At 35.8% G+C, this 19,154-nt stretch overlaps 1 protein-coding gene across 1 annotated transcript in view; it reads left to right on the top strand.

Annotated features, from left to right (window-relative positions):
* Window positions 1-18,599, top strand: part of LOC107700131 (inactive ubiquitin carboxyl-terminal hydrolase 54-like) — a 72,485-nt gene extending 53,886 nt beyond the window's left edge. The window contains exons 15-19 of the mRNA XM_016501667.1: window positions 11,226-11,368; window positions 11,641-11,774; window positions 17,617-17,820; window positions 18,002-18,173; window positions 18,416-18,599. Coding sequence (XP_016357153.1) covers window positions 11,226-11,368; window positions 11,641-11,774; window positions 17,617-17,820; window positions 18,002-18,173; window positions 18,416-18,584 — 822 coding nt within the window. The 3' untranslated portion in view covers window positions 18,585-18,599. The remainder of the gene's footprint in view (window positions 1-11,225; window positions 11,369-11,640; window positions 11,775-17,616; window positions 17,821-18,001; window positions 18,174-18,415) is intronic.
* Window positions 18,600-19,154: the final 555 nt, after the last annotated feature.

Genomic DNA, 19,154 nt, shown 5'->3' with positions numbered 1-19,154 from the left:
ATTTTTTTTTTTTTTTTTTTTGCCATTGCTGTTAAAAGATGTTTTATGATATCAAAACATAACTCCGTTGACTTCCACATTGATCAGTCTTATAAACTGCATGTAGTTGTCATAGTCTTTGCTGACTTAAAGCATAACAATTTATGACTTGGTGACATTTTCCTGTGGTAATCTCCTGTGAGTTTTTATACACCAAATGTCAAAAGCAATAGAGGATTTAGCACATACAGTTTGTACAGTATAAAAGCCATTACGCCTATGGAATGTCCCCATAAAACATGGAAACACAACATGCGTGTGTGTGTGTGTGTGTTTTTACCATGCAATTACAATGAAAGGGCACTGGCGCTCTTAAGCTTCAAAATACCACAAAAGCACCATAAAAATATAATTGAAAATGGTCCATATCTGTATAAATTCTGTTGTGTGAGGAATAGACTGTGATTTAAGATGTTGTTCTCTGAAAATCAGCCCTAACTCATATTAATAAGAGAAGTAGCAATGGTCATTTAATTAATGAATCATTCTTTTAAGTCAGATATTTTTTCAATTAATTGATTCACAAAACTGGTTTGAATGATTCATTTAATGACTCACTGACTCAATAATCGGGTCTCAGCAGTTTACATTTCGCTGGTGGGGAAGAATATCAATCAATCAGTCTATTATGACTTCAGATGACTCAAATTATTAGTGCATGAGTTGTATGGACTACATTTGTGATTATTTTATGGTGCTTTCACATCTTTTTTGAAGCTTAAAAATCCTAATTCATTAGAATTGCACGGAAATGCATAACCAGCACACTATTAAAACTGTCTTTTTTCTGTGTTCCAGACAAGAAATAAAGTAAATGATCAACCAGTTTTCATTTCTGGGTGAACTATCACTTTAACCAACCCCCACTTCAATGCTGGAAAGTCCAGAAAATAAAACAAACATTGTTTCTCATATTTAGCGAGTCTACATGTGATTGTTGACAATCTTATGACTTGGCGGTCTTCATCTTTGCTCTTTGGTGCCCTAGTTTCTCAAACCAGATATATCTCACAAAATATTCCTTTTGATGAAAAACAGATAACAGTGAAAGAAATGAAAGTGATTAGCCCCACCACTGGAGTCAAGGCCAGGCTTTAGACATGTTTGTAACTAAATGTTCCAGGTTGATTGTCCTCAATATTCCAAGAATCAGAGGTCACAGTTTGGGGGTGAGAGTTACATCACCTGAAATCTTTACCATAATTGCTTCTTTCTCTTCCTTCTATTCTCTCCTAATGAAAATAAAAACACACTAGCATTCCTCCCAGTGAAATGAGGACGTATTACCTCGCCATGGCACTCCAGAATCATTTTCAAACTCAATGCATTCCAACTAGGTTTACTTGGATTTGTCCATGTATTGGGAAATGTGTCTCATGACACTGGAAAGCCTGTAAAACAGCAGGAGCAGGGTAAGAGGATAAGTCCTGAGGAAGCAGTGACGAGCACCTTATGCACAAAGCTTGTATAACAGTAGATTTTACACTAAATAACTCCATGAGTCAAGTCAAGTCAAGTCACCTTTATTTATATAGCGCTTTTAACAATACAGATTGTGTCAAAGCAACTGAACAGCATTAATTAGGAAAATAGTGTGTCAATAATGCAAAATGACAATAGTAAACACTCATTTTTCAGTTAAAGACAGTTCATCATTGAATTCAGTGATGTCATCATCCAGCTCAGTTCAGTTGAAATAGTATCTTTGCAATCATTTGCAATCAAGACAACGATAACTCCATAAATCTTTATTTTATTTTTCTCTCTCCTTGAATAACAAAGCTGCTCTTTGTTAGTGATTCATGACCCATATTAATGTACTTTCTCTCAAAATACCTCCAGTGTTCAAAATACCCAAATTACTACCCATTAAAATGCAATAAATTGGTAAAAATGGTAACGTACGTATACAAAATATAATATATCCTTGTATAAATATACATTTTTAAAAACAGTTCAGATGGTCATGTACCTACACATAATATAATATGTAATAACATTTATAACAATTTTAATTTGTACTGTAGAAAAATGATTGTATTTCATGTATGTTTGTGTAAATGCTATAAGCTGTTGTTCTTCATGACATTTCAGCTGTCAGCTCTGTGGTTCACACACTTAATCAGCATTTTATAAGTGTGTGCTGCTGACTGGCTGTTAATTAAAGCTGCTTCCAAATCTGAACAGGATGGGTGGTTTGAGAAAGACAGAGAGAGAGAGAGAGCAGGGAAGTACTGAAGACTGAGCATGTGCAGTTTCTTTACATGTAGGATATTGATGTGAACGTCCTGGGCAAACAGGCACATGTAAGGCTTACACTTAGTGTGATTATGAAGGGCTTGGCACATGGCTGTTGGGCTGTATGTGGGATTGAGTTTGCTTAACTGAGCATCCCTCCTTATACATTGGAACAGGCACATGCTGGCATTGACAAACTCATTACACACACATGTTGGGCGCAGTTGACAGCTCACCTCTAGGTTGCAGACAGAGAGAGGCAGAGGAAGACATCCAACACCTTCTTATTTACTAATGCTGTTTCTCAGGTTTAAGCAAACTCTTCTGCGATGAACGCTTCGCGCTCGGTCAGCATGGGAATCCCCACTCAAGTCCCTAACAGCACCGTGGTGACTGCGGACACTTTCGCCCCGTGGAATTACAGCGAAGTGAGCGCGCATACGCTGATGGAGCTGCCGGCGCAAGCCACTACGGTAAGATGATGGAGTTTGTAGTTGAGCCATGTGTTTAGTAGTAGGGTGCTGATTCTGAATGTCTGTCATAATGTGTGTCGTACTTTAAGTCATGTGTATATTATGAAGAATCCATCAAAAAGCAACCGAGCTCATCTTGAAATTCGTTTTCTGTGTATCCAAATAAAAGGACTACATGTATATATTATGAACACACATTAAAAACGAGATTTTTTAAAAGCTTGCGCAAAGAGCGGAACGGAGGAACGTTTAGGGAAGCTTATCCGTTCCATCTCAGCGTTTCAGGTGCAAGGGTGCCAGTTATGAGGGTTTGACTCCACCAAAAGGAAGTCAAAAGTATAAGTAACTATTTTACATATGTGCATTTTGTTTAAAATATCTTTAGTATGTTTCAGTAACCACAAAAGTTACAAACATAGGTTGCGTTCTTCAGAGGAGGTAACCATAGCAACAGCTATGCTGATCGAGCGATTTCCGTTTCGGCATCGGAGTGTACCTCGACAAAACATGAACATTATTTGTTCATTTGCTCGTCTTAATTACAAACATTTTGTTAACAGATTTTGTGTTTAAAATGTCTGTCGGATAGTTGACGGTTAGTTAACTGTGCCAAGGGCGCCAAATAATTAGGCTGCGCGAGAGGAACCTCGCATTGCTGGTCAAACTGCTGACAAATATTCAGTTTCTGTCTCTCCACATGGATACGAAAGGATTTGCCTATCAAATATATTAGCTAGTCAATCACGCCTATTGTTAAGGCCTCTGGGAGTGTTCGATGTTCATCCATTCACAATCATACGTTTAGCCAACCATTGAAATGCAGCGACTGCCCGTGTCAAAAGATGTGATTGGGACTGTAAGTAGTATTTTAAAAAGGTTTAAACAATGGATTAACCTGTGAACCCCAATAATGAAATTTTCATTACCTAAAATTGCATTAAATGATGTTTAAAAGGATGTTATTTCATGGAAAAAGTATTTTCCACAGACCCCTGTTACACATCCTTGCTGTATATATATTAATATTTTTATGGTAGCACATTTTCAGCTGCTGCAATATCTGAAATAAAAGTATTGCAGGTACTTGTCACTTAATATTTACTGGAGCATGCAGTCAAGTTGTAAGTATAATACGTAGCATTGTATCTATTCTGTTCATTTATGTTCAGAGCTGGAATTATTGCTTACTCTCCAAAGGTATTTCTATATGATTAGCCTATATTAAATAAAGTTAGTATAGTCAAAAGTAAACTAAATATAATTTTTTCTTTTTTTCTCATCTCTTTTCCCCCCTGTAATTCCCTCATGTAACTGTATTCATTTGTTTTTAGAAATGCAAAATGTTAGACAGTCTGGTTTTTAGGAATAATTGAAGTGGTCTTAATTTCTCATGATAAAATGCAGACATATTTGGATCAAGTCTCTAAACTAAAGTCTGTTCTGTAATGTGTCTTTGTGATAGTACGCAGCTGAATTGCTGCACACTGCACACTAGAGCGGCTCACTAGCACCCACACACTCCACCAGAGGTGTTACAACCCTACAAGTGGAATTACTCAGCAAATGAGCACAATTTAACAGACTGAGTAAGAATCAGACACATACACACAAATGTCAGTTTGGAAAGTAGGCAGTCCTATGGGATCAGATCGCATCATGAGAGAATCAAGCACATGGGATTAATTGCTTAGAGAAGTAAGCTATTCCTGGATATTTCCTGTTTGGCGATTAAAATCGAACATATAAGAAAATGAATTCAGAGGGCAAAGCAAAAAAATAAATAATTCTGTAATGTATGCATGCATAATTTATAGTGCATTAGAGCATTATTTGCATTGTATCATTTCATGAGATGAAAATATGGAAATAGCATGAGAATGATGTGAGGTCCTAAAACAGAGCTTTGTCCCATGTGAGAGTTTTAAACCCAAATTTTACTAAAGCATAATGCTATCCAGGAAAAATAAAAATTTGCTAATGCTTTATTGCTCACAGTCATTTTTCATCTCTAGTTTAACAAATTATTTATTGATTTATTTACTTACTTACTTCATAAATCAATAGTGGTCCAGACAAATTTAAGAGTATGCATTATGTCATATGATCGAGTGTTATGGCATTCTTCATACAGAGGGGGGCCTTGTTCCTCTGATGAATCAAGACTTTATTTGTTAATGTCATAGCTACAATACAGAGCTTGCATTCATATTCTGATGTGATGCGAATATAAAGCTTAACCTCTATGTCTTCCATTGGCCTAATTTGATATTTTTCAATCCATGTTTTTTTTGCACGTATCAGCAGCAGTCATTGCAGATCTAACTTGTTATTTTGGTAACACTTTACAATAAGGTTCATTAGTTAAAATTAGTTAACTACTTTAGTTAACATGAATTAAGAATGAACAATACTTCTACAGAATTTATTAATCTTAGTTCATGTTAATTTCAGCATCTACTAATGCATTATTAAAATCAAAAGTTGTGCTTGTTAACAGTTAATGCTCTGTGAATTAACATGAACTAACAATAAACGACTGTATTTTCATTAACAAAGATGAACAAATATTAATAAATACTGTATGAATGTATTGTTCATTGTTTATTCGTGTTAGTTGATACATTAACTAACATTAATTATTGGAACCTTATTGTAAAGTGTTACCGTTATTTTCACCCGACTATGGAGCACAATGTATAGAATTGACTTCCTATCTGTATCTTGTGTCATTGTGTGTTGTCAAACCTGCTGCTGTGGACAATTTGAAAGGGAAGGAGTTTGAAAGGGAAGGTGAAAGGTCATGGTTGTACAGGGTCTGCAGAGAATAGGATGTTTAAAACTATGCCTTAGACATTTGTAATTGTCAGTGAGGCTTTCACCGTTTGCCTTGAGCTAATATTTGACCATCTGCTTGAGTCAAACGCAAAAGCTTTTGTGATGACACTGAATGACAATTAGCCTTTTATATTTGGTTGCATAAATTCGCCATTCCAGGGGCCTGCATGGGGTAAAATTCTGAGAGATGCCCGTGGTCTCAAAGACAACAGGTGGAATCAGCCAATTTTTTTTGTGCAAATTTTAGTCTACAAAGATGACAGAGAAGTGCTTCTGAAGTGTCATTTAGCTGTCTTTCCACTGGTTGATGCTGCTCAATGGTGGCATAAATGCATTTACACAGCGATTACAACTATATACTTTGATAATGGGGCTGAAGTGGGTCAGAGAAGGCATAATTTAGTCTGGTTTTTATCCGCCATCGTGTCTTTACACTGAATTATGAGCAAGAACAGACCAGCCTTAACTCAGGTGTTTAAAGATGCCTTTTGTCATTTAAATGAAAGGCAGAATACCTTCGTTGGCCCAACATTGTAATCCAGTGAAAGTTTAATGTTTTCACATTAAATGTTCAAACACTAGCTATTGTGGTTGGATGTTCACATACTTTTGGCATATCTATGTATGTTTTATACATCAGAGAGACAATAGATGACAAAGACGGTGACAATAAGAGGGAGAGAGATTGAAACAGAACAACATATGAATCTATTCAAGCTCCAGTGTCCTTCAAGGTTTTTAAACATTAGTATTCTTCTTAACATCTGAATTAATAATGCACATTGGGGGTGGTCTTACTGTGTCCTGATGTTTCCTGTCTGATTGTGTTAAGCTATAGTGACATGCCTTGAAGGGACATGTAAGATCAAACATCTCTCTTAGAGACAGAGCGAGTGTGGAAATCTCACACCGTACAAGAGATTCACTTTAAAGTGTACCATATTGAAAGCCACATTAATGATTGATTGGCAAGTGGTTTGTTTTTAAAATGAACCATTAATTGGATTCTCAATGGTCATTGGACTCCAAAGTGAAGACAGAGAAAAGTTCATTGTGGAATCCCTTTTCAACAACATATGGTCGATCTTTTAGTACCACCACTACTGTACATAACATTTTTTATTTATATTTATGCATCTTGTAAATGCTTTTATCCTAAGCAACTTCTAGTGGAAGGTACATATTTTATCAGTACACGAGTTCCTAAGGAATCAAACCCATGACCTTGATGTTGCTAGCATTATCCTGAACCAGCCTAAACCACACAGTCTGCCTCTTGACAAAGATATTCAACAATATGAAAGATGTAGTGCGTACGATTTCAGACAATTTTCTTTCAAGTACATGTCACATCAGGTACACCCTGAGCCATTCAACTGAAATCTTTGCAATCAAATTGTTAGAAAAATTATTTAACCCTCTGCTGCATTCAGTTTTTTTTTTTTCAATTATAAAGGGAAAAAAAAGATCTTAATGTTTGTTTTTACTTCAAAACAAGAATATAATATTTCTCAATCTGGTTTGTGATGTATTTTGAAAAAGTTGCACATTTGTCCATTGCAATTGATTATTACACTGGAATTCCATGCCAGGAATATTAGATATTAGATCTAGTCTCCTTCCCAGAGCCCGTCATAAAACATTTGTTTTGTTTGGTATCCTAAATTATCAGCAGAGTTTTGTACCCCAAACCAGTAAATAGCAAGTCTTGTCTGATTCGCAAAATCAGTTAACAAAACTGTATTACTGAAAGTCTTCTATCAGCCTGAGAGGTTGACAGAGAAAACCAAGGGAGAGCAGAATGTGGGAGATGAAGTGATGGTTATTGAATATTGTGAGTGTATTGAATAATTGCCTGGGTTTCAATGCTTGGACTTTGTCTGAATGTCATCCCTACTTCTGGATTTCATCCTGTACTTTGTCTGACCAGTACAAATTCAACAAGTGTTATTATACCAAACCAAAAGAAATGGAAAATTACTATTTCACAACATCTTGTGAAATTAACACCTTGAAATGGAGACATTCTCTTGTCTCTTGCTCTTGAACACCACACAATGATAATATTAAACAACAACAAAGCATTACAAGAGCAAGAAAAATATGTAAAATAATAATTAATATAATAAAAATGAATAAATTACTGTATTATTAAATGGAATGATTCAATGGTTATAAACTAATACAAATGGCTAAAATTGGCTTTTAAAAATCCATCCACTCTAGCAAAGACGCATCAGAGGGTTAAATAATGATTCACTATGGTAAGAACTGCCAGTGGGAAGCCAAGAAAAATGGGTCAGTGGTATCAGTTAAAGCGTGCATAGATTTAAATCATCTCGTATCCAGTGTTTTTAGTAATGCTGTCGACATCAATCAAAAGGAATCTGTGCAGATTGAAAACTTTAGTTTGAATTCAAGTTCACTTTCCCTCAAGAAAGTTCTTTCAGGAAAACACCCCTATTTGTTGGACAGAAAGAGTAGATAATCTCCCCAGAAAGACTCTTTTTTTTTAAAGCAGTGGATCAGCCGTCCTTTATCATGATTTCTGCTTGAGAAGTTTGAGCCCGTGTTTTCCAGAGACGTTCCTTGCCGATCAGTAAACTGTCAGCTGATTGGAATTGATTGTGTGTGCTTTGCCCCTATTCAGACATTTCTTCTAGCTGCAAGCTATAATAATAAGTTGGACGGCACAGACAAACAAGTTCATTCAACACAATCTGTTGCTCTCAGTCTCGTCAGGTTCATTTTTTGTTATTTATAAAAGCTTTTAAATAATGCAAACATATCCACAGTACAGTATAAGAATTTGTAATTATGTTTAAATGATTTGGATTTTTTTTTTAGATTTCTAATTCAAGATCTTTGTTGTGCATTGGTGTTATACTAAACAACTGCAGCCCAAAAATAAAGCGCCATGACATTGTTCTCTCTCTGATATGATTAGCTAATGGCACAAATAAGCTCCTTGCAATGTGGTGAAATGTCATTTTCTCTTCTTTATCAATTTCTGTCTTTCTCTCTGTCTCTCCTTGTCTCTTTATATTGTTCACTGGATGTCTAAGTGATAGTGACATTTTAAGAGCACCTCTCATCTATTTGTGCCACAGAATCATCCCTCCAAGTAGCAGAACACGCTCTCATCCAAATCCCTCTTCGATAGACCTAACAGACAAGCACTGTAACAGCACTGACATATGAGGATTAAACCAAATATCAGCTCTGTCTCTCTAGATTAGGTGAAATGACAATCAAGGTAATTTGGATACTGTGCCTTCCAGTGTCTACTTTCTGGACGTTTGTGTAAGAGTGTCATTGTGGCTAAAAATTCCATGTCTGTTTAAATTAGTTTTTGGGGTCATTTCATGTATTACTTTTCAAAGGTTTGAGGTCGGTAAGATTATTTTTTTTTTTATTTTTATTTTTTTAAGGAAGTCTCTTATGTTCACCAAGGCTGTATTAATTTGATGAAAAATACTGTAAAAAATTTAATATAGTGAAATATTATTATAATTTAAAACAACTCTTTTCTATTTCAATATATTTTAATTTATTCCTGTGATGCAAAACTGAATTTTCAGCAGCTAGTTCAGCAGTCTTCAGTGTCACATGATCCATCAGAAATCATAATATGAAACCTAGTATGCTGATTTGGTGCTCAAGAAATGTTTATTGCTGTCAGTGTTGTGCTGCTTAACATTTTTGTGGAAACCATGATACCGAAGATTTTTTTTTTTGTTGTTGAAAAGTTCAGCGTTTATTTGAAATGCTTGCTGGATAATAGTATTAATTTCTTTAATAAATGTTTCCAGTTCACTCTGAGTTTCCTTAGCATAATGGAAAAGGCAAGGTAACAGTGAGGCTTTTTTTAAACTTTCAGTCTCAGTGCTGAGTTCCTGGAATAAAACCTGCTTAGGTATGAATTATCACATAGTAGAAGGAGAGTATCTGTGCCACAAACCATACTTTCTGCAAACCTCTCAGTGTGTAAAGAAAAAGCCATGTAAATGAGAGGCACCAAAATGCATTTATGCTCACATGACTTGCCTGTATACAAAGTATCTGGGTGGATAGGACAGGCATAGTGACTTGCTGACTCACAATTCAGTTAAGCAAGGTGTGAAAAAATTGGGAGCAATTTTAATCATTCATTGCAACAGAAATTAAATGTTATGGTTTGTTTTGGGGAACTGCAACCACATGCATAATAATGTGCTACGTACCTATAAAGACCTATCAATCAGAGGATCTCATGACAAAGGAAATCAATTTAGAATAATGTTTAGAACAATGTTTGGGATTGGCCAAAAGTAAATACAGGGTAATTGCAGTGGAACTGAACAGCAAATTAATTATAGAGCATTGTCTAAAAAGCAAATTCGGAAGACAATTTCTACAGATATTGACTCAATATGCTGTTCAGGGGACCCAAAACAAGAGCCATCTGATAGAGCCATCTGTTATTTGTGTCCAAAAAGATCTCTATTATCTTATCAAGGATTGCACACCTCTTTTTGTTTGGAGTTTAGTTTTATTCGCAGCTGGTTGTAGGGAAGATAATGGGATTCATAAATCTGTGATTCAAAATCCATTTTAAACTTGAATAAAACAGAAAGTTTTAAGATTGTGAGAGATTCTGTACTATTTCAAGGTCTAATCTTATAAGCACATTTGTGACATTGATCATCGATCTTTGTACAGATGGCCAGATGTTTTTACAGTAAAGCACAAGGTGCTGGAGAACATAATCATCAGGTGCAAAATGTATTAAATCAGGAACGGCCTACTTCAATCAGAGAATAGACTTCTTTAATGACCCATTAATTTTCCTGCTGCTATACGTATTCCATTAATCCGCCACTGATCTATGGCAGATTATAAACTCATTAGTTCGGAAATGTCCTCTCAGTTTGTATTCGTGATTGTCAAACTGAGCAGTCTTACAACATCCACTATTGATACCATCTTCACATCATCTTCTTCAATAAACTTTTTTCAACAAGAGTGTTTTATTTATAAGAAATGTGAATGATTGCTACTCTGATTTGTTAGTCTGCATTACTCACCCATTATATGCTCTAACTATGAAAGTGACCTATAGTGTCAATTCTATTGTTTTGCTCTGTCAGGCTTTAGCCAATCAAGTCAATAGAGTGACTCAGGGATGGATAGAAGTATAAATGGATAAATTGCTAAAAGTGGCCGACTAAGATGTTGACACTGGTGAATTGAACGGCAGTGTTTGATGAACTAATTGCCTCTTAAGAACTGAGTCTGACACAAGGGCAAAAACCAAAAGCTGGCCCACTTGCCATTCTAAAAGCTTTTATGTGTTCTCTGTTCCACAAACCAATGTAATTGAATGAAACAGCACAATCCACTTCAAAAACAGTACATATGTCTGCTTAATTCCATCTCAGCTGGCTACTGAGGTATTAAACCGGCATTATAGAGATTTCAGGAACTACAGTACAGGATTTGAAATGAATGGTAGCTTGGAAAATTAAGACATTTATAACTTTATAAGTAATGCAAAGCTCAATTATTAAGATTCAATAAATATCCTGTACTGTGAAAATGCACATTGTGCTCATCTGAAATCATCTCCTGGCGTTCTTTTTTTTTCTGTCCTGCGCACAGGTGGCAATGGTGCAGGATGTTCGACATCCTTTCCCCACAGTGGATGTTCCAGACCACGCTCACTACACCATCGGCTCTGTCATTCTGGCAGTGGGCATCACCGGCATGGTGGGAAACTTCTTGGTCATGTATGCCTTCTGCAAGTGAGTCCAGATATATGTAGTCTGTGTGATGGCCAATGAAATCCAGGTTAGATCTGCTCATCTAGAGTCATTGTTGCACTGCAAAGGCAGCACAGAAACTGCTGCCTATATATGGGAATCCCTGATTTATATGTATATAATATTATATTTATAGAATATATTCTGTTTAATATTATCATATATAAATAATACAACATAAAATGCCCATGTCACAGATAAGCTTCTTCTTTCTTTCTTTTGAATTGTAACATTTCTTTTGCGTATGTTTTCAGGAGTAGGAGTCTGAGAACACCTGCCAACATGTTCATCATTAATCTGGCTCTCACTGACTTTCTAATGTGTGTCACTCAGACACCAATCTTCTTCACCACCAGTTTGCACAAGCGATGGATCTTTGGGGAAAAAGGTAATCCAGATGTCAGATAATCATGGGCGCTTGATCAAACCCCTGGTTTTCATTCCTAATCAGACAAAACTTGAGATGAACTGAATGACTGTTTAATGCTATAGCCCGGGGCGGACTGACCATCTGGACTCCAGATCTTCTCCAGAACAGCCGTCAGCCTGGCTGGTTCATCATCAAAGAAAAAGTGTCAGATTAAGTGACGTTGACGGCCGATAAAAGGGTGCGCTAATTCAGATTAAGTTACGTGGACGGCCGACAAAAGGGTGCGCTAATGCAATCTATTTTTGCTTAATGCTTATAAGAAACCGAAACTGACGCGAAGGAGAGTGGGCTCATGATGGCAAGCAAAAAAATTTAAGATAAAGGCAGTTGGGAGAAGCTAAAAGAAAGGGGAAAAAAAGCGAACAGTTACATCAGGTTACCTTTGTCCACCAATCTCACTATATATAGCATGTAACCTATAGCACTATAGTAAAATCCCAGAACACCCCTAGTCCGAACGCTCACTGCTATTTTTTACTCCGCATTCTCTGACATGAATATTCCATTCATTCATGCATAAAGAGACAGCAGCAACAGAGATACTGAGTTAGAAAATAGAGTAAATGAAGTAGCCTATAATATGATTAGTCTGATTAACATGACACACACACACACACACACACACAGACAGACAGACATATGAATACTCAAATTGAAGAATTCTGTTTCAGGTTTCTAGATTTTAGGTTTATGTTTGTTATCATTGTCATATTATACATTTTGCATTCTGCTCTTTTTATGTAGATTTCAGGTATTTTAGTTCATACAATAATACATTTATTTCAATCCCCTGCTGAAAAAAAGAAACCATCACATCATTTGTAATGGTTTTACTGGTTATAATGAAAATTGTATTGGTTTTAATGGCAACTGTAATGGTGCCTGTTGGTCTCTACGGGTAATTGGTCGCCTTCTGTTGGTGGCTTTTGTTAAAACCACTAAATCCTAATGTAATATGTCCCAAAACACACTTCAGGAAACCATTATTTAATGGTTAAAAGTTGATGGTTTGTAATGTTTGTAATGGTATTTGTAGTGGAAAACATTCAAATTTCTCTATTGTTTATCTATGGTCTCTATTGTTTTTGTCAGCAGGGTCACCATGGGTTTTGTGATGTTATTTGCTATAAATGTGATAGGATTGCTGTAATATTGTGAGATAGTAGCGACTGCTTGTAGTTGTGGTGGGCCTATTTGGGAGAAAATCCAGGGCCGTTTTTTACGCCCAGTCCATCCCTGGCTATAGCCAGTATTTCCAATCCATGTTTACAGTAATAGTAGTTCATACTTCATATTGATTAAAAAGTATCTTTTTCTATGTTAGTAGAAAGTTAATTTTACATTTGTTTAGTTTGTACTCCTAAAACCCAGAAGACAATACCATGACCATGTCTTGAAGAACAGTGAAGGAATTCTAGGTCTATTTCAAGTTGGGAAGTAATCATTTTGAACTATTTGCAAATAATATTTTGACATATTCACACATGCCCTTTTATTTGTATGCCTATTATGTCAAAACACAAAATGTGCCTAGTCTCATCACATTCAGTTAGGAATTACATGAATCACGTAAATCATATTTCATATTTTCAATTGAAATCAGCCATATTTGGATAAAAAAGTTGAGTAGTTTGCATCTCTGGATATTACTGTCGATAGTTTAAAATTTCTATCGTAAAACAGTTGTCAAATATTAAAAGTTTCCCTACTTCCATCTTACCTCACTCTCTTTCAATGTTAAAACTGACATTTCGTGCTAGAATTCTTGCTCTGCTTCTGTGAACAGTAGACCCCGCCTACTTTGATTTATTTTGACATTGATGAGCACTGTTAGACCGCTAAATTAAACCAGCCAGACCAGCCTAAATTAAAAAAAATTATCTTTTAAACCTTTTTGTCATCCTAACAACAAACTGATTGCTGCATAAATGGAGGGCAGTAGAGCAGTGCAGGAATTTCAAATATTGGGGAGGGGCAATTTGGCCATTTCTAATTATTGGGGGGACTTGTCCCCACCGTGTACTGTGGTTATGGCCCTGTGTGGAATTGCAGTTAGCGACTCATGACTGAACTGCTCTCTACAAAGGCGCTATATTACAGATGTAATCTCTCATTCAAGCTCTCTTAAACATATTATTGCAATTACTTTATATAAGTCCTAAAAACCTCTCCTGAAAGGAAAACAATTGCATGATTACATATTCATCATGCAGTAGCATGTGTGGGATTAATGTGATGCTCTAATGTTAGGCTTTCGAATAATGCCACAGATAAAAAACAGAAAATGTCAGGTCATCTGAGGATCCCTTGATCGCTGATGGTCTTGTTTAGATTTCAAACCTTTTAAGCACTTAACCCCTTGCTGCACAGGCTATGCAAACTACACAAACTACAAACTAAACAAAATGACCCCTATTCATTTTCTATGTTATTTCATGCTTGGCTGGGCTTTTTTCTTTTCTTTTGAAATCAGTTTATTTCAGCATGTAATATTCCCTGCTCTGTGAATTCCATGATCCATGAATATTCAAAATATATTTTTTCAATGACCACAAATTAATATTTTTTTCTTCGGTTTTGTGTTACTACATTAAGTTTACACACATGGGTCAAAAATTACCCATCTATACAAGCGTGATAAAACAAAATAATAAAGACATTTTGTTAAAATAATTATTTTAGCAGTTATTTAGACCAACACATTTAACACTTGCAATATGTGGTGACTGTAGTTTTTTTTTTTTTATCCCACATCTTCCCATTGCCACTGTAATATGGTTTTGAAGGTGGGCCGTGCCCTCCAAGAGCATCTTCAAATGTGGCATGACAAGCTCTTTGACCAGCTCTTTGATGAATAGTCGCCTTGCATTGGTCACCCCACCCATGTAATCAGGGTGTTGTGCAGTGAAGTTGGTGTAGCGTCGGTCCTGGAGAGCCACAGTCCTGTAAAGTTTTGCTTCAACCTTGATTAAAAACTCACCTGCCTCTAGCTTTCTAGTAACCTAGAAAGCTTGTTTAGGTGTGTTTGATTTAGGGTTGGAACTGCACTCTGCAGGACTGTGGTTCTCCAGGACCGACATTGGCCACCCTGGTGTAGACATTGAGGGTGGTAACATCCAGCTCATTGTACCACAGCACCATGAGCCACCTAGGTGTTCTCCGCTTACATGAGATGTGAACCATTTTTACTCAATCTGTTGGACTGGGTCTGAATTTCCTCTTCAGATGACTCATCAGACAAGTCTTCAATGTCATCAAATGAGTCTTCTTCATCTAGGAGAGCTGGATTTACACCCACAACTCCAGATTGACCCTGTGGCACATAGTCTAGGTAATCAGGATCAGATATTTCAGACTCTGAATCAGGACTAAAAATTGCTTCATTTTCCTGTTCTTTATGCAGAATCTCTACAACCATTTCAGCCGTTAATCTTGAATGACTGGGACCAGCCACACTAACACTCTGGATAAAGAAAATCAAAAGCACAAGAATATTTTCGAATGCACATCAAACAGTTGTTCAAGTATATACTTATTATATACTGTCACTGTCACACAGAAACCTTGTATGTCCAAAACTGTTACTTTTCAGGAACAGTGACAGACATAGAGGGTGACCAATAGCATTTTATTTTGTTGACCTAGCTAACATTAGCTAGCTAGAATAGAATATGTCAACGACAAGCTAGCTAATAGTACTGTTTTCTGCAGTAAATATGTTCCTCGCCAAAAATTTGCAAATATCAAAGGTTCCGATATGGGTCATTTTTGACCCATGTGTGTAAAGTTGATGTAGAAATACAAAAACTGTGTTTGTTTATAAAGTAAAGAAAAATAAACAATGATTTGTGGAAATCAAAAACAAGATATTTAATGAATACCTGGAATAATAAATGATAAAATGCATTTCTTTCAAAGATTTAGCAAAGAAACACTCAGCCATGATTGAAATAACATTGGAAATGAATATGGGTCATTTTAGACCCATGTTGTGCTTTAGAAGGGTAGTGATACAAAAATGATTTAGTTGTCAATATTTTATCCATGGTGTTATTGTAGTTTTACAAGTACACAAAAAAAAATGGTGCATTTTCACTCAGAAATTTCTAGTGAATTTAACAAACAATTACAAAGAACACATTGAAATAAATGTGAAATTTTGAGATTGAAAAACTGCAATAGTATTTTGTTACTCGTGTAATGTACTTCAATAATCTTTAATTTATTTACAGCTTCATTTTTTATATTAATATGAATATATATCCAATTATATATATATATATACACAGTGGGTATATAACAAAGAGTGAAAAATTTAAGGGGGTCTGAATATGTTCCGTACCCACTGTATATATATATATATATATATATATATATTGTGTGTATATTGCGAAAATAAAACCCTTCAGAATGGTACAAAATCATCTGATTGTACAATATACCTAGCTACACAATATATAATATTCAAACAGTAGGAAAAAGTTTGTTCCTTGTTCTTGTTCTCTCTGGTCTTCTCATAATCAGGGCTATAATCGAGCAAAGGTTTCCAGCAATGTTTAAATTACTAGTCAATAAATATGGGCTTTTCAATGACAGGTTCTTAAACTTATACATTTTTCCATTTTGTAAAATAGTGACATTTCCAAAGCAATTATTGATTCACGGGGTTACAAGGTATCCCATTATTATTATTATAATTGCACATCCACAGTTGCCAGCATGTGCAGCTTGTATAAATTAACTAGTATTTCTATGTTGATAAGGAAAACATGTTCTTTTTCATCTGAGGCATTTTCTAGTCTTGTTCTTGTTCTTGTGGTTGATTTATAGGGACTCTGTAGTATGATTTATTACTCATACAGTATGGAAGAAACAATGTGAAGAACTTGCTTTATTAATGCAGTACTGGATTATATATTCAGTGCGTTATGAAATGCATAAAAGGATTAGTTCACCCAAAAATCAAAATGTGCTGAAAATGTACGCACCCACAGGGTATATAAGAAGTCGATGAGTTTGTTTCTTCACTGTAACAGATTTGGAGAAATGAAACATTACATTGCTTGTTTACCAATTAATCTTCTGCAGTGAATGGGTGCCGTCAGATTGAGAGTTCAAACAGTTGATAAACATCACAATGATCCACACGACTAGTCCACTAGTCCATCAATTAACATTTTGTGAAGTGAAAAGCCTCATGTTTGTAATGAGTTTATCATTATGATGTTTTTAACTTCAAACCATTGATATCAGCTAAAATAGGAGTCCTCTATCCATAATATTGCTTTCTTCAGTAAAATAAGTTGTCTGGTCTAAATCAGGAGAGAAATATGCACAGCTCAAGCACCATGTACAAGCAATAACAGTCCAAAAGAGTTCTAAAACAAATATGTCAGTGGATTTTGATATGAAAGGAAACCAGGGGATGGACTTTTTTAATTGGAGGAAATGTTGTTATGGATTATGAACTGGTATTTTGGCCAGAAGCAACAGTTTAAAGTGAAATGCCTTACTGATGGATTTGTTTCTTACAAACATGCAGTTTTTCACTTTACAAGACAATAATTATTGACTGCAGTCGTTTGGATTACTTGTAGATTATTGTGATGTTGTTATCAGCTGTTTAGACTCTGACGGCACCCATTCACTGCAGAGGATCCATTGGTGAACAAGTGATGTAATGTTACATTTCCTCAAATCTGTTCCAATGAAGAAACAAACTGAGGGTAAATTTTCATTTTTGGGTGAACTATTCCTATTTCTTTTTGTAGTATTCCTTTTCATTTCTTTCTCTCCACAGGTTGTGAGTTATATGCATTCTGCGGCGCTCTGTTTGGTATCTGCTCAATGATCACACTCATGATTATTGCAGTAGATCGATACTTTGTGATCACTCGTCCTTTGGCCTCTATTGGCGTTATGTCACGCAAACGAGCCCTGTTGATACTCTCTGCTGCTTGGGCGTACTCTATGGGCTGGAGCCTGCCTCCATTCTTTGGATGGAGTAAGTGTTAACAATCACTCACTTAACAGGGGCATTTTGTCTAAGAAGACAAGAGAGGCATTTAATTAGGAAATTCAAGATTGAATAATGTATATGTCCCTCATTTGTTACCCCAAACCCAGAAAGGGAATTGTACCTCCTCATTTCAGCAGCAGAATAAACTTGTATTTTATATTCTCAGGTGCATATGTCCCTGAAGGTCTGCTGACGTCCTGTTCATGGGATTACATGACTTTCAGTCCTTCTGTACGTGCCTACACAATGCTGCTCTTTACTTTTGTTTTCTTCATCCCCCTCTTTGTCATCATGTATTGCTACTTCTTCATCTTCAGGGCCATCCGAGATACCAACAGGTACATTCTTTTACCATATTTATGAGTGTATTTGACCATGTTTCTGTCCTGGAAAGAGGAAAAAGACAGTTTTTCTGTGAACAGGTGTATTGTTTATCAAAAAGAGATCAATTTTAGATTAGTGCCGTGTTATAGTGATCTTTACAAAGACCTCGGCTTTGTAAACTGATGTATATGCTGTCTCTTCTTGTGTGTACTGTATCTATCTATTTGTTTACACGTCTGTATGATGGGAATAACAGAGCTGTGGGAAAAATCAATGGAGAAGGAGGGCCCAGAGACTCTATCAAGAAGATGCATCGAATGAAAAATGAATGGAAGATGGCAAAGATAGCACTCATAGTGATCCTTTTGTATGTTATCTCCTGGTCTCCATACTCCTGTGTGGCTCTTACTGCTTTTGCTGGGTGAGAATCAATATGTCTTACACCCACAATCCATTGCTTTTATTACATCCTTCTTGATGATGTTAGCTGTTGACTTTAGCTTATTTTTTTGTTTGTTTTACTTATTGCTTTTAAAAAAGACTTATTTATAGTTACCAGAGGCAACTAAAACAGCTAAATATTTGACGAATAAAGTCATACTTCACTTGTCACTGCAACTATGCTTACACACACTAATCACTGCTAGTGCACTCTAGTAGACTCTAGTTATTTTCTCAGACAGTACAAACACTGTCTAGACACTCAAGGCAGAAATATGTCATATTAAAAAGAGCAGAGATAGCTTTAAATTAAAGATGATAAAAAAATGATCCATTTATCTCAATCATCATGAGGTACATTGTGTTCCAAGTGAAAAGTCGATATTTTTTAAAGGTAGCTATAAGTAGCTAAGGAGCTAGCAATGAAACTTTCTTAAAAGTTTTTGATAAATATGGCACTAAATTCATATATAAAATAATATAATATAATATAATATAATAATTAACCATAATGATGTGTAATGTTATGTCCTCTCACTCTTTCCACAGCTACA

The sequence above is a fragment of the Sinocyclocheilus anshuiensis genome, unplaced genomic scaffold, assembly GCF_001515605.1.
Source record: "Sinocyclocheilus anshuiensis isolate Anshui unplaced genomic scaffold, SAMN03320099.WGS_v1.1 scaffold1135, whole genome shotgun sequence".
Classification (NCBI taxonomy): domain Eukaryota; kingdom Metazoa; phylum Chordata; class Actinopteri; order Cypriniformes; family Cyprinidae; genus Sinocyclocheilus; species Sinocyclocheilus anshuiensis.
Note: the sequence above shows the minus strand (reverse complement) of the source record. Positions and strands in the feature narration are given on the sequence as shown.